Here is a 12,035-nt window from a genome sequence, read left to right as displayed (position 1 = left end):
GGCTGTAGTTATGGTCTTTCTGGCATAGAAAAGAAGAAGCCCCAACAACGTTCACTCAGCCACTGTGTGGGCAAGTTCCTCAACAAGACCCAGCAGGCCTACACGTGGGGAGGGTAAAAAAGTTACACCGGTAATTGTAGGAGGAATAAATACTTTAAAGAAGAATTATGACCATAAGTTGAAAATTGTTCAGATCCATACGGTAGTTCTGATTAAAAATTACATTTTTATTTTAGTCTGTGCTGGCTGTAGATCCACCCCAGTCTCAAGCCCAGTTTATGGGCATTCCCATAGGGAGAGTTGCAGCCATTGTTATTCAGCTTTTAATCTTGCAGTGTGTGACTCCTTTGCCATCTTTCTTATAAAGAAAAGACACCTATGTATCGAAATAAATAAGGCTGAAAGGCTTCCTTTTAATTATAGAAGTCTACACCCAGGCCCAGTCACCAGCAATTCAAAGGAGAGAAATTGCAATACTAACTGTAAGCTTGTGTTGTTCTGAATGACCATGCTGGAGAGGAGCATTGTCATTTACAAAAACACAAGCCCTCAACAATGTATGCCAGTTACTACTTTAGCCTCTCCCCAGAATGGCAAGTGGGTGGTTTTTGGCTCAGTTGCTTGACAGCGACTAGAGGTTGTTTGTGGGCTTGTGTTTTTGTGAATGTGCTTATCTGTACCATGGTCATTCACAACAATGCAAGCCAACATTTACTACTGCAGTCTCTTCGCCAAAATCTCAGGTGTCTGGTGAGTGGATCTGGGCTTGGTCTTTCTCTTCAGTGCAAAGATGTACACCTCATTTGCCTTATATCACGTCTCAACAGTTCCTTAGGCTGGGTTCACATTGGTACCCCACGGATGTTGTAGGACTGTCATCCTACTTTGCCCTTCTACATCTGTGCTACATCTGTCCTACATCGGTCCTACTTCCATCCAACTTGCATGAACAAGATAAGATTTTGCTCCGACTTTGAGATAGAGGTACCACTTTAACTTTGACCAATCAAAACAATCCCAGAGCGACATAAATTCACTTTACTGCTGCTGTAATCACCATGTCAGATGTCACAAGTCGGACGGTTAGGACAAGGATCCTACTTTGATCCGACTTCAATGATATTCAATGGGCTGAAGTAGGACCAAAGTCAGAACTTAAGTAGTGCAGGAACCTTTTTCAAAATCGGACTCACTTGTGTCGGACCAGTTAAGACGGCTCTCATAGGGAACAATTGATTTACACATGTCATGTGACATGTGCTCCCAAAGTCGGAGCGTATGTCCTACCAGTGTGAACCCAGCCTACAGATTGGACAATGTAATTGCACTAAGCTACTAAGAGCTCCCTCTAGAGGCTTTCTATAGTTAAAACAATAACAAAAATATGCAAAAGCAAATTTATAAAATTGTGAAAGTTATATGAAAAAAAAAAAGACTACTATGCACCGAAATATTTTACCCTAACACTTTCACTGCCAGTCTCTGTTCTCCACTTTTAACCTTGGGTGGACAGACCATTGTTGCTATTTTCCTTTTTTTTTTCTTTTAATCATAATTTTTTACAACAGCTTTGACAGTTTGTAGAATACCCCCAAGCCATACAGTATCTGAGAGCATAGGAACCTTATGCTGCGTACACACGAGCGGACTTTTCAGCATCAAAGGTCCGACGGTCTTTTCAACGGGGTTACGACGGACTTTCGAACGACCGGACTTGCCCACACACGAACGGACTAAAGTCCGTTCGAAAGTCCGTTGGTTTGAACGTGATGACGTACGAAGGGACTAGAATAAGGAAGTTCATAGCCAGTAGCCGCCCTTGCGTCCTTTTTTGTCCGTCGGATTAGCATACAGACGAACGGATTTTTCGACCGGACTCGAGTTCGTTGAAAAGATTTGAAACATGTTCCAAATCTAAAGTGCGTCTGATTTTCGACAGAAAAAGTCAGCTGAAGGTCCGATGAAGCCCACACATGGTCAGATTGTCCGACGAATTCGTTCCGTCGGACCAGTCTGGTCGAAAAGTCCGCCTGTGTGTACGCGGCTTTAGAGTAAAAAGATGGTGCTGCTGATTTTGTACACCCCTCTATAGTTGTGCGCAAATGTTTATCAAAAACACAACATACCTTACAAATTTTGTACAAATCTAAAAGATAAATAATAAATATCTATATGTTTTTAAATTTGTGGGGTTTTTTTGCAAAATGGTGAAATTCAAAAGTAAGCAAATAAACGTTTTACTCTAAAAATCTGCAGCTTGGCTTCACACCAATGCCTTCTTGAGGTAATGCCTGATGGTGCAGTGCTGTGTGTATGCTGAGTTGGTGTGCATTGCCATAAAACAATCCAGGCATACATCTTGTACATTACAACACACAGCAGTGCATTGTTGCAACATCCTGCTATGCAAAGAGTAAATAAATATATATAAAAAGAAACGCACTGCAATATTTTTAACAATGCACTGCAGGGCATGTGGAAAAAAGGCACCAAGCAAATGTGCGTTAATGCACACCTACTGGTATGAACAGGCCTTTATTGTGTTGGTGCACCACACTTCATCAACACACAAAATGTGTATTACCACATTGTGTGTTGTGTGTGCTCAGATTTTTTTTATTGTCTGCTACTGATCACAGCTATTCGTGAGAAAAGTCACAATCGGCATCCAGAGCCTGGCAGGATAATGCTGAACTTGAGGCAGCAAATAGCCTATCTAATGATCCCTCCCTTATTCTGTTAAAATCATTTTATTTCCTGACTTTTTCTTGCTTAGATTAGAAATATATTAAAGACATTTTCAAGCTTCTAAATCCTTTAATGCCATTATTCGTTTTCAAAAGAAGTATCCCTAGCAAGAGCTTGTGGGAGAGGTTGGCAGGGCACTAGATGACCCCACCCCCTTATATGTCCACATATGGCATTATAAGGAAACAGGGTCATTCGATGATGCCACCGAATGGCCCTGGCAAGTGGGGGGAGCAGTCATGTTCAGGCAATGGATTTTTTCTTTTATTTTTTCTGTAACCAGCTCCCAACCAACCGGAGCCAATGCGAGTGCTCGGCAGGCACGATGACCGCCGGGCATCCGCGATCGCTCGTGACAGAGTGAGAACCGGGATCTGTGTGTGTAAACACAAATCCCGGATCTCTCAGGGGAGAGAAGAGAGATTGTGTGTTCTTACTAAGTAGGAACTAAGATCTCTCTCCTCCCCTAGTCAGTCCCATCCCCCCCCCCCCCCACAGTTAGAATACACCTAGTTAACCCCTTGATCGCCCCCTAGTGTCAACCCCTTCCCTGCCAGTGACATTTATACAGTAATCTGTGCATTTTTATAGCATTGATCGCTGTATAAATGTCACTGGTCCCAAAAAATGTGTCCGATTTGTCCGCCGCAATATCGCTGTCCCGATAAAAATCGCTGATCGCCGCCATTACTAGTAAAAAAAAAAATAATAATAATAAAAATGCTATAAATCTATCCCCTATTTTGTAAACGCTATAACTTTTGCGCAAACCAATCAATATACGCTTATTGCGATTTATTTTTTTTTTTAACAAAGATATGTAGAAGAATACATATCAGCCTAAACTGAGGAAAAAATTTCTTTTTTTTTTCTTTTTTAAAATGGGGATATTTATTATAGCAAAAAGTAAAACATTGTGTTTTTTTCAAAATTGTCGCTCTTCTTTTGTTTATAGCGCAAAAAATAACCACAAAGGTGATCAAATACCACCAAAAGAAAGCTCTATTTGTGGGGAAAAAAAGGATGTAAACTTTGTTTGGATACAACGTTGCACGACCGCGCAATTGTCAGTTAAAGCGACGCAAGCGCCGTATCGCAAAAAATGGCCTGATCAGGAAGGCGGTAAATTCTTCCGGGGCTGAAGTGGTTAATAGAGGACTTGTCAAAAACTGTGTCGTGTGTTTATTTACACTAGTCATTTTTTGGGAATGAGTAGTTATTCACTTGGAAGGGTGGCTTGTTAAAGGGGACTTTCAGATTCCAATAAGCCCGAAATCACCAACATGGTGACTTTGGCGATTTGACGAAAATTGAGGGCATGTGACCTCGTATGATTTGGGAAGGGGAGGGGAGTGTGGCTGCACACTCGTCCACCCGTGTGAAAGGGGCCCTAGGGTTTGTTCACATGTGTATTGATTATGAAGAACGAAGCAATGCTCATTAACCCCCCGTAGCATTTGTGTTTATGATGTGTTTTCATTGTGTTTATGAAACGTTGAAAACGCTTCAAGCTTTATAAATGCCTATGGAAGTGTTGCTTTTCTAATGGGAAGTGCTTAAAGGGGAAGTGATGTAGAGAAACTTAACTGCTGTTAGGTGTGTTTAGGTTGTGGTGTGATAGCAGACATTTTTGTAAATTCTCTGCAACATGGATTTTTGTATACTTTGATCTCATTGACACTTGGCCACTTGGTCCAGCTCAACTTTGTTGACACAAAAAGCTTTTGCTATTAGCAGTAATACTCACTGCCAGTAATTTTGGCTGGCTTGATGTTTTTGCCTGCACATGGAAGCAAATGGTGTTACCACACAGCTGCTTTGTATAACCAGATAGTGAATGGAGCTGTTCTGTCCTAGTTCTCTATTATTTCCCAGTGCATGCTGGGATACGGTTATGCATCAAAGTGCATTATGCTGCGTTAGTGCGTTGCGGTGCCATTCATTTTAAATGGCAGCCCTAAACAATAAAGAAATGCACCTGCATTGCAGCATACTGTGAAGCGTATTGCTATACTACTGTTCTCAGAGGTGTGCTGCATTGCTTAAAAAAAAGGGTCATGTGCAGTTTGAGGTGAAATGGCAGCTCGTTCAAAATTAATGGACTCCCTCAACACAATACATGTTATTTGACATACAATGTAACATACAATATTGCACTGCAAAGGGGTGAAACCAGTGTAAGTTTAGGTTTATTTAAATGTCACACAACCCATGCAGAGGAAATGTATACACTCTTTCTGCCCATACATGAAAGGATCTGTTGATTCGTAAAAGAATAATCAGACACAGAGTTGAATTTGACATCTGCCTTCACTCAGTTGCATCTACTGAAGTCCATTGAGAGTCAGGCAATTCCCCTTTACTATGCCACAGGTGCCCGAGTGCCTCCCTCCATTCTCTTTTTTTTTAGCCTAGTGATTGTGGTGAAAATTCACTTTGCAAAGAATACCAAATCACATATGGGAATGGAAGTCAGCAAAACCTAAAGCTGAACTCCAGCTTTTGGCACATTTTACATAGTTTGTTTGGGCCAGCTTGGCCCAGCCAAACTATGTCCCTCACTAACGTGAGGCTGCTGGATGTTTGGTAAAAACTGTGTGTAGCTGAGGTTACATACAGCATACTGCGCTGTGTTCCAGGTTCGAGTCGAGACTTCTGTCTCAGACCTGGAACACGATAGAGTCTGGTCGGCGTTCAGCCATTCAGAGAAAGCGATGTATTATAGCAATGAATACAAAGCTTCCTCTGTTTGGCTGAGAGGTGGGCTAATGATGTCACAACCACTGACTCAGTCAATCAGAGGAAGCTTTGTATTCATTGCTAGAATACATTGCTTTCTCTGAATGGCTGAGCGCCGATCACATAGACTCTTGTGTTCCGATTATGAGACGGGAAGTCTCAGCTCGAACCCGGAACAGTGCGGTATGCTGTATGTAACCTCAGCTAGAGCCAGTTTATACAGCACATCCAGCGGCCTCACATGTTAGTGAGGGACATAGTTTATTTGGACCAGCTGAGTTCAGCTTTACCCATCTTTCACTAAGCTCTGGGGAAAGTTTTCTTTTAAAGTTACCAGCTTATTTGCCTTTAGGACATCAGCCCCATAGTGTTTAACCACTTCCCGCCCGCCCTATAGCGGATTGACATCTGGGAAGTGGTTCCATTATCCTGACTGGGCGTCATATGACGTCCAGCAGGATAACATGCCGCCGCGCGCCCCCGGGGGCGCGCATCGCGGCGATCGGTGGAGCGGTGTGTCAGCCTGACACACCGCTCCACCGATCTTGGTAAAGAGCCTCCGGCGGAGGCTCTTTACCACGTGATCAGCCGTGTCCAATCACGGCTGATCACGCTGTCAATGGGAAGAGCCGTTGATCGTCTTTTCCTGACTCGCGTCTGACAGACGCGAGTAGAGGAGAGCCGATCGGCGGTTCTCCTGACGGGGGGTCTGCGCTGATTGTTTATCAGTGCAGCCCCCCTCAGAGCACCACACTGGACCACCAGGGATTGCCACTAGGACCACCAGGGAAGGGGCAACATGTGGATGGCCAGGTATGTACCCCATGGCCATCCACATGTGCCCAATCTGTGCCAATCAGTGCCCACAAATGGGCACTGATTGGCACCATTATGTTCCAGATCTGCCCAGCAATGCCCCCAATATGTTTTATCAGTGCCACCTGTCAATGCCCATCAGTGCCCACCTATCAGTGCCACCCATAAGTACCCATCAGTGCCACCCATATGTACCAATCAATGCCACCTATGAGTGCCCATCTTTGCCACCTATGAGTGCCCATCAGTGCCGCATACCAGTGCCACCTATCAGTGCCCATCATCAGTGCCACCTCATTGGTGCCACCTCATCGGTGCCCATCAGTGCAGCCATATCAGTGCCCATCATTGAAGGAGAAAACTTACTTATTTACAAAAAATTTTAACAGAAACAAAGAAAAACTTGTTTCAGAGATGATCAAATACCACCAAAAGAAAGCTCAATTTGTGGGAACAAAATGATAAAAAATTTGTTTGGGTACAGTGTAGCATGACCGCGCAATTGTCATTCAAATTGCGACAGCGCTGAAAGCTGAAGATTGGCCTGGGCGGGAAGGTGTCTAAGTGCCTTGTATTGAAGTGTTTAAAAGTCATCTTGTTTCAAGTATTGCTACTTTGCACTCTGCTAGTTCTTCCTGATGATCCTAAGCATCGGGCTATGGGCTGAGGAACAATAATATTGGGATTGCAGGAGGAAAGGGGTTAAAAGAACTGAATTAGAATGTATTCATTTGATTTGCCTATAGCTCTATGTAATAATTTATTAGGTACAGAGTTGTATTTGTGTACCTTTTTATATCTGACTAGAGTATACCTTTAAAGGATAAGTTCACCTTTTGGAGCATGTTACATGTTCCACCTGTATGCTGTTCCAGCAGCTGCAGCCTCTCCACCCCCTCCTAGTGACAGCGAGCGGGCATCTTCTCTGGGCACCCGCTGTCACTGTTTAGAAATAACACGGCCGTATCATTCATTCACAGATTTCAGTGAATTGAAAACTACAAGTACCAACAGCCTTAGCGGCTGTCGACTTGTAGTTTCTCCATGAACTACCATGGCGCTGTTGAACACTCTGGTAGTTCATTGTTTCTTCCTGTTAGTGTGTATCTGCTTGCCCATACGAGGTACAAGCAGACAGATACACTGACAAATCTGCAGGAGTCCTACATGGCACCCGCAGTGCTTTGCAGGCTCCTATAAAAAATTTAAAAAATAAATGCACTGGTGTGCATTTATTTATTTTTGAAAAGGTGAACCTATCCTTTAAGATTGTTTCTGTCTTCTTTTACATATTACCTGAGTGTTCTTAAACTGTTTTCCGTTGTTTTAGAATATCGACATCACAAACTTCAGTAGCAGTTGGAATGATGGTCTGGCTTTCTGCGCTTTACTGCACACATATCTTCCTGCCCACATTCCATACCAGGAGCTGAGCAATCAGGACAAGGTAACACATAACTGCTTGTTATTACATTTTCATTAATACAAAGCAATGCACATGCTTTTGATTGCTCTGCACTCAGAAAATTACAGATTTGTTAATGTATTTTTTCCTTTCTTGTTTTCTTTTTTTACAGAGGAGAAATTTCACATTGGCCTTTCAAGCAGCTGAAAGTGTAGGCATCAAGTCTACCCTGGTAAGCTTAGTAACAGCTTCATTGTATAATTTATACATTTTTAAACAATACTTGTTTTTTGTGCAGAATCATAAATTTGCCGATATTTACCAATTGCAGGACATTAATGAGATGGTACGAACAGAGCGACCGGATTGGCAGTGTCTCATGACATATGTTACATCAATTTACAAATACTTTGAAACCTGAACATCTGTCATGCCTGGTGTGCCATAACCTCCTTCATCTGGAAAATTGAGGAATACACTTCCTTGTGTGAGGAATACACTTCCTTGTGTGATGAATGGAACAGCCCTGTAATATGAAGAACTTTGTAGTGTTTTCACTGCCCAACGTCTTCTACGGATACACCAGTCTGTACTGGGATATACAACTTTATACATGAGTGAAGGATCATCCCCATCTTTTCCAGTGCCCTTTGCACGGCACAGGCATTGTACAGATAATTTCAGCTTACAACTCAGGCTGCAGCTTGTGCCAAGGCAGTAGAAGTGACGTGGGCAAATCGTTTTTTTTGGTCATGTTTTCCTAGTGCCTTAGCAATGTGTGCACCTTACAGCTGCTCCGACCACTCGTCACAAATTGATATCCACCAAAGCACATGGTGTGCCAACATCCTAGCTGCTGCCTTCTGGATCCTGATTGTCTTTTTTTTTTTCTTTGTGCCTGTAACACTAAGTGTTAATACATGTGAATGTTGAGCTACATGTGTCTGTCGGTGTGTCCTTCAGTCCTTTGCCTTCATAGCAGAAAACCGACAGATATCAAATTGCTGCATGTGAATCTGCAGAGTAACCATAGCCAAGGTTAATCCCAAATTGAGTATTTTATATTACTTCAAGAGACTTTGTTGACAAACTTTCACAAGATGTCTGTCAGGTTTGGGTGGCAATTCCTTTTTAAAGCTGTCCCTAATTCTCTATAAAATGCACAGACTCTACCAGAATGTTGTGTTGGCTTTCTGAGCATAATAGACCATTTTTACTAACTGTATAAAATCAGACTGCACAAGGACATTTAAGCAGAGTCTTTTCATGGTCCGCTTGGGATGTGTTGGCCTAAGATCAATACATTCTGCTTTTTGTTTATGGCAGTTGTCTAATATTGCTTCTAAATGTGATTTCATACAATGAAAACAACATTTCTGTTTAATTAGCAGTATAGTGAGCGGACAGGCCAAGATAATAGGGATTCTGCATTTTTATAGGAAACATTTGTACTCTGCACTGGATTTATCTTATTTCAAAGGGCCAGTGCAGAATTCACAACCAGACAGTCAGAGTTGACAAGTGTCTGAATTGAAAAAAGGGACCAAAATTGGAGAATTGGCTTTGAATTGGTATCTGATTCTTTGATCAAGGTGGTTAAAATCCATTTACAAATTCACCTCATGTCAACAGAATATACCACATATGTATCACATTGCCTGCCTCTCCTCACTGTGGTTACATACTTGCAGCTATGAATGTTATTCTTTGATTCTTGGCACTGAGGGTTAAATCTTATTCCCAGACTTCTCATTGCCAGACTCAGAGGTATGATATTAGGTCAAATATATAGGGCATTCATTGTTAAATACCATTTACAGTGACTTACAACACTATAGACAGTTTATTTTATATTGTAAAAAAAATGTCAAGCTAATTTATTGTTTTGCTATATTTCTTAATGTCTCCGAACAACTGTAGGTTAACAGTTTGCCAAAAAAAGGGTTTTTTGTTTTTTTTTGTTTGTTTTTTGTTCTTTACATGCCTTTCAGAATGAGCATTAAGATCTGTTCATGTGTTTTAATAAAATTGTTCTGCTGTTATTAAATATAAAATCGGAAACTCCACGTAGAGGTATTTTTTTCAATTATTGGTGAGTAAACAAAAGTTTCTTCTGATTAGGGGAATGGTTCACAGAATATAGGACATCTATGAATGGCCATGGGGAGGAGGGGCAGATTGGAAGACATTAGAGCTTCTGTGTGTGAGAGCCACGACTTTCATATCCGCAGTGGCCAGTGGTACAGTGAACCAACATATAAAAAAGTGTGTGTATTTCTATGGACAGGGAAGGCACACACCTTTATCAGGGGTACATTTGTATAAACCAATAACTGAAAAAATCCCTCTGCCTGGAGTTCCATTCAATGGTGTACCTGTCAAACATGCACAGTGGAGGTGTCTAAACCAGCCTAAACTTGTAAGCTGTTCTTTGGGCTGGGCCAGTACGCTGCTAGTTGCTAGTAAATTGATAAACTATTATCACTGCTTCCATGATGGCCCAATGATTGTGATTGAAAAAAATATTAATTTCTTCACCCAGTATCTTTGCAATTATTGGGCGCACACATCCAAGAATGAAATCATCTTGCAACAGTGCTGCATTGAATAGATTGCAGGGAATCCTTGGCACAAGTGGTGCTGTCCATGCTAGTTCACAGGTACCTGGTAGGTTAAGTGTTAATTTTTAGTCGTATTGCTCTTCAAGGAAGGCACCTTATATCTAAAGTGATTAATTGACAATAACAAAATGGTTTCCTTCTTCCTTTAGTGATAAATTAATTTAGAATGAATATTAAGTGCAGGCCTTCCTAGCAAGCGAATGCGGCATGAGGCCTCTTAGATCTGACAGGTTGCCCAGTACTGGCCTATGTCCCCACTAATACTGACCAACCTCACAAAATGACTGCCACCTCTTTGCATATGGGGCAGGTACACTTTAAATGTTACATATTTTAATAAACTGCCTTCAGACTGGCAGACCTTTCTAGCGGTCAGACTTTGCATTGATAACTCTAAAGCTTTAACCACATCCTGTGAGTGGATCCCCAATCCAGTACAATGCAGTTACAGAACGTACATACAATTCTCTGCAGGCCTGTCTGCTAGCAAGGTGTTAATGGCAGTCTTATTATTTTAATAATGTTATATAAATATATATATATATAATACATATGTTATACCTAAACATGCATTGGCTTTGCGATGCAAAAGGGCATTTCTGAAATAAAAGTAAGCTTTACATATTTTTTTTTTTTTTTTGTGCTGGTTTCTTGGTTAAAGTAAAGTACTGATTAATAAATCATGACTAATTAAGGTACAACTAAAGCTGCAATCAAGGTACATACATAACTCCATTCTTTAACGCTCTAACAAGTCAATATCTAGGCAATCTATGCAGTTTTAAGTTGTAAATAAATGTAAAGTTATTGTCGCACATGCCTAAAGCTGAACTCTAAAGCTAAATACACAGATCAAATACAATCCCAATTCCAAAAAAGTTGGGATGCTGTGTAAAAATGTACAAAAAGAAAATAAACAAAATACAATGATTTGAAAATCCTATGAACCCATATTTTATTCACAGTAGAAAATAGAAAGCATATCAAATGTTTAAACTGAGAAAATATATAATTTTAAGAAAAAGGTCATTTTGAAATTGATGGCAGCAACACGTCTTATAAATGTTGAGGAGGGCAACAAAAAGCTGGTTAGTGGTCCTAACAAGGAAGAGCTGGAAGAACCAAATTAGGTTAATTGGCAACAGGTATATAACTTTATATATAAAAACTTGATACAAAAAGAGCATATTAGATAGAGAATCAGAGTGTCCCAAAGGTAAAGATCGGCAGAGGTTCTGTGAAAAGCTGCATCTAAAAATTGGCGAAAAATTTCAGAATAATGTTTTGCAGTGTAAAATTGCAAAGACTTTAAATATATCATCCTCTATAGCACATAATATCAAAGGATTCCAAGAATCTGGAGAAATCTCTGTGCACAGAGGTCAAGGCCAAACCTCAATATTGGATGCCCATGATCTTCGGACCCTCAGACGGCACCGTTAAAAACAGGCATGATTCTGTCTGCATGGGCTCAGGAATACTTCCAGTCTGGGCAGTTTGCTGTGCCATCCAAAAATGCAAGTTAACCACTTCTGGACCGCCCACAGTCGTTAGACGTCAGTACTTTGAAGGAGGATACCGTTGTTATGGCAGCAGCTACCATAACCCCGGTATCCTCGTCTTCAGTGGGCGGTCCGGTTTAGGATAAAAGTGGTCTCTGCGGCGGATTCGATGCAAGATCACTCTTATTGGCGGCGGGGGAGGGC

At 41.3% G+C, this 12,035-nt stretch overlaps 1 protein-coding gene across 2 annotated transcripts in view; it reads left to right on the top strand.

The window, feature by feature from the left end:
• Positions 1-10,953, top strand: part of SPECC1L (sperm antigen with calponin homology and coiled-coil domains 1 like) — a 125,718-nt gene extending 114,765 nt beyond the window's left edge. For both annotated transcript variants that reach the window (XM_073629239.1, XM_073629238.1), the window contains exons 14-16: positions 7,634-7,750; positions 7,881-7,940; positions 8,040-10,953. In XM_073629239.1, coding sequence (XP_073485340.1) covers positions 7,634-7,750; positions 7,881-7,940; positions 8,040-8,129 — 267 coding nt within the window. In that variant the 3' untranslated portion in view covers positions 8,130-10,953. The remainder of the gene's footprint in view (positions 1-7,633; positions 7,751-7,880; positions 7,941-8,039) is intronic.
• Positions 10,954-12,035: the final 1,082 nt, after the last annotated feature.

The sequence above is a fragment of the Aquarana catesbeiana genome, linkage group LG01, assembly GCF_042186555.1.
Source record: "Aquarana catesbeiana isolate 2022-GZ linkage group LG01, ASM4218655v1, whole genome shotgun sequence".
Classification (NCBI taxonomy): Eukaryota; Metazoa; Chordata; class Amphibia; order Anura; family Ranidae; genus Aquarana; species Aquarana catesbeiana.
The sequence above is the reverse complement of the archived record's forward strand: the minus strand, read 5'-3'. Positions and strand labels throughout refer to the sequence as shown.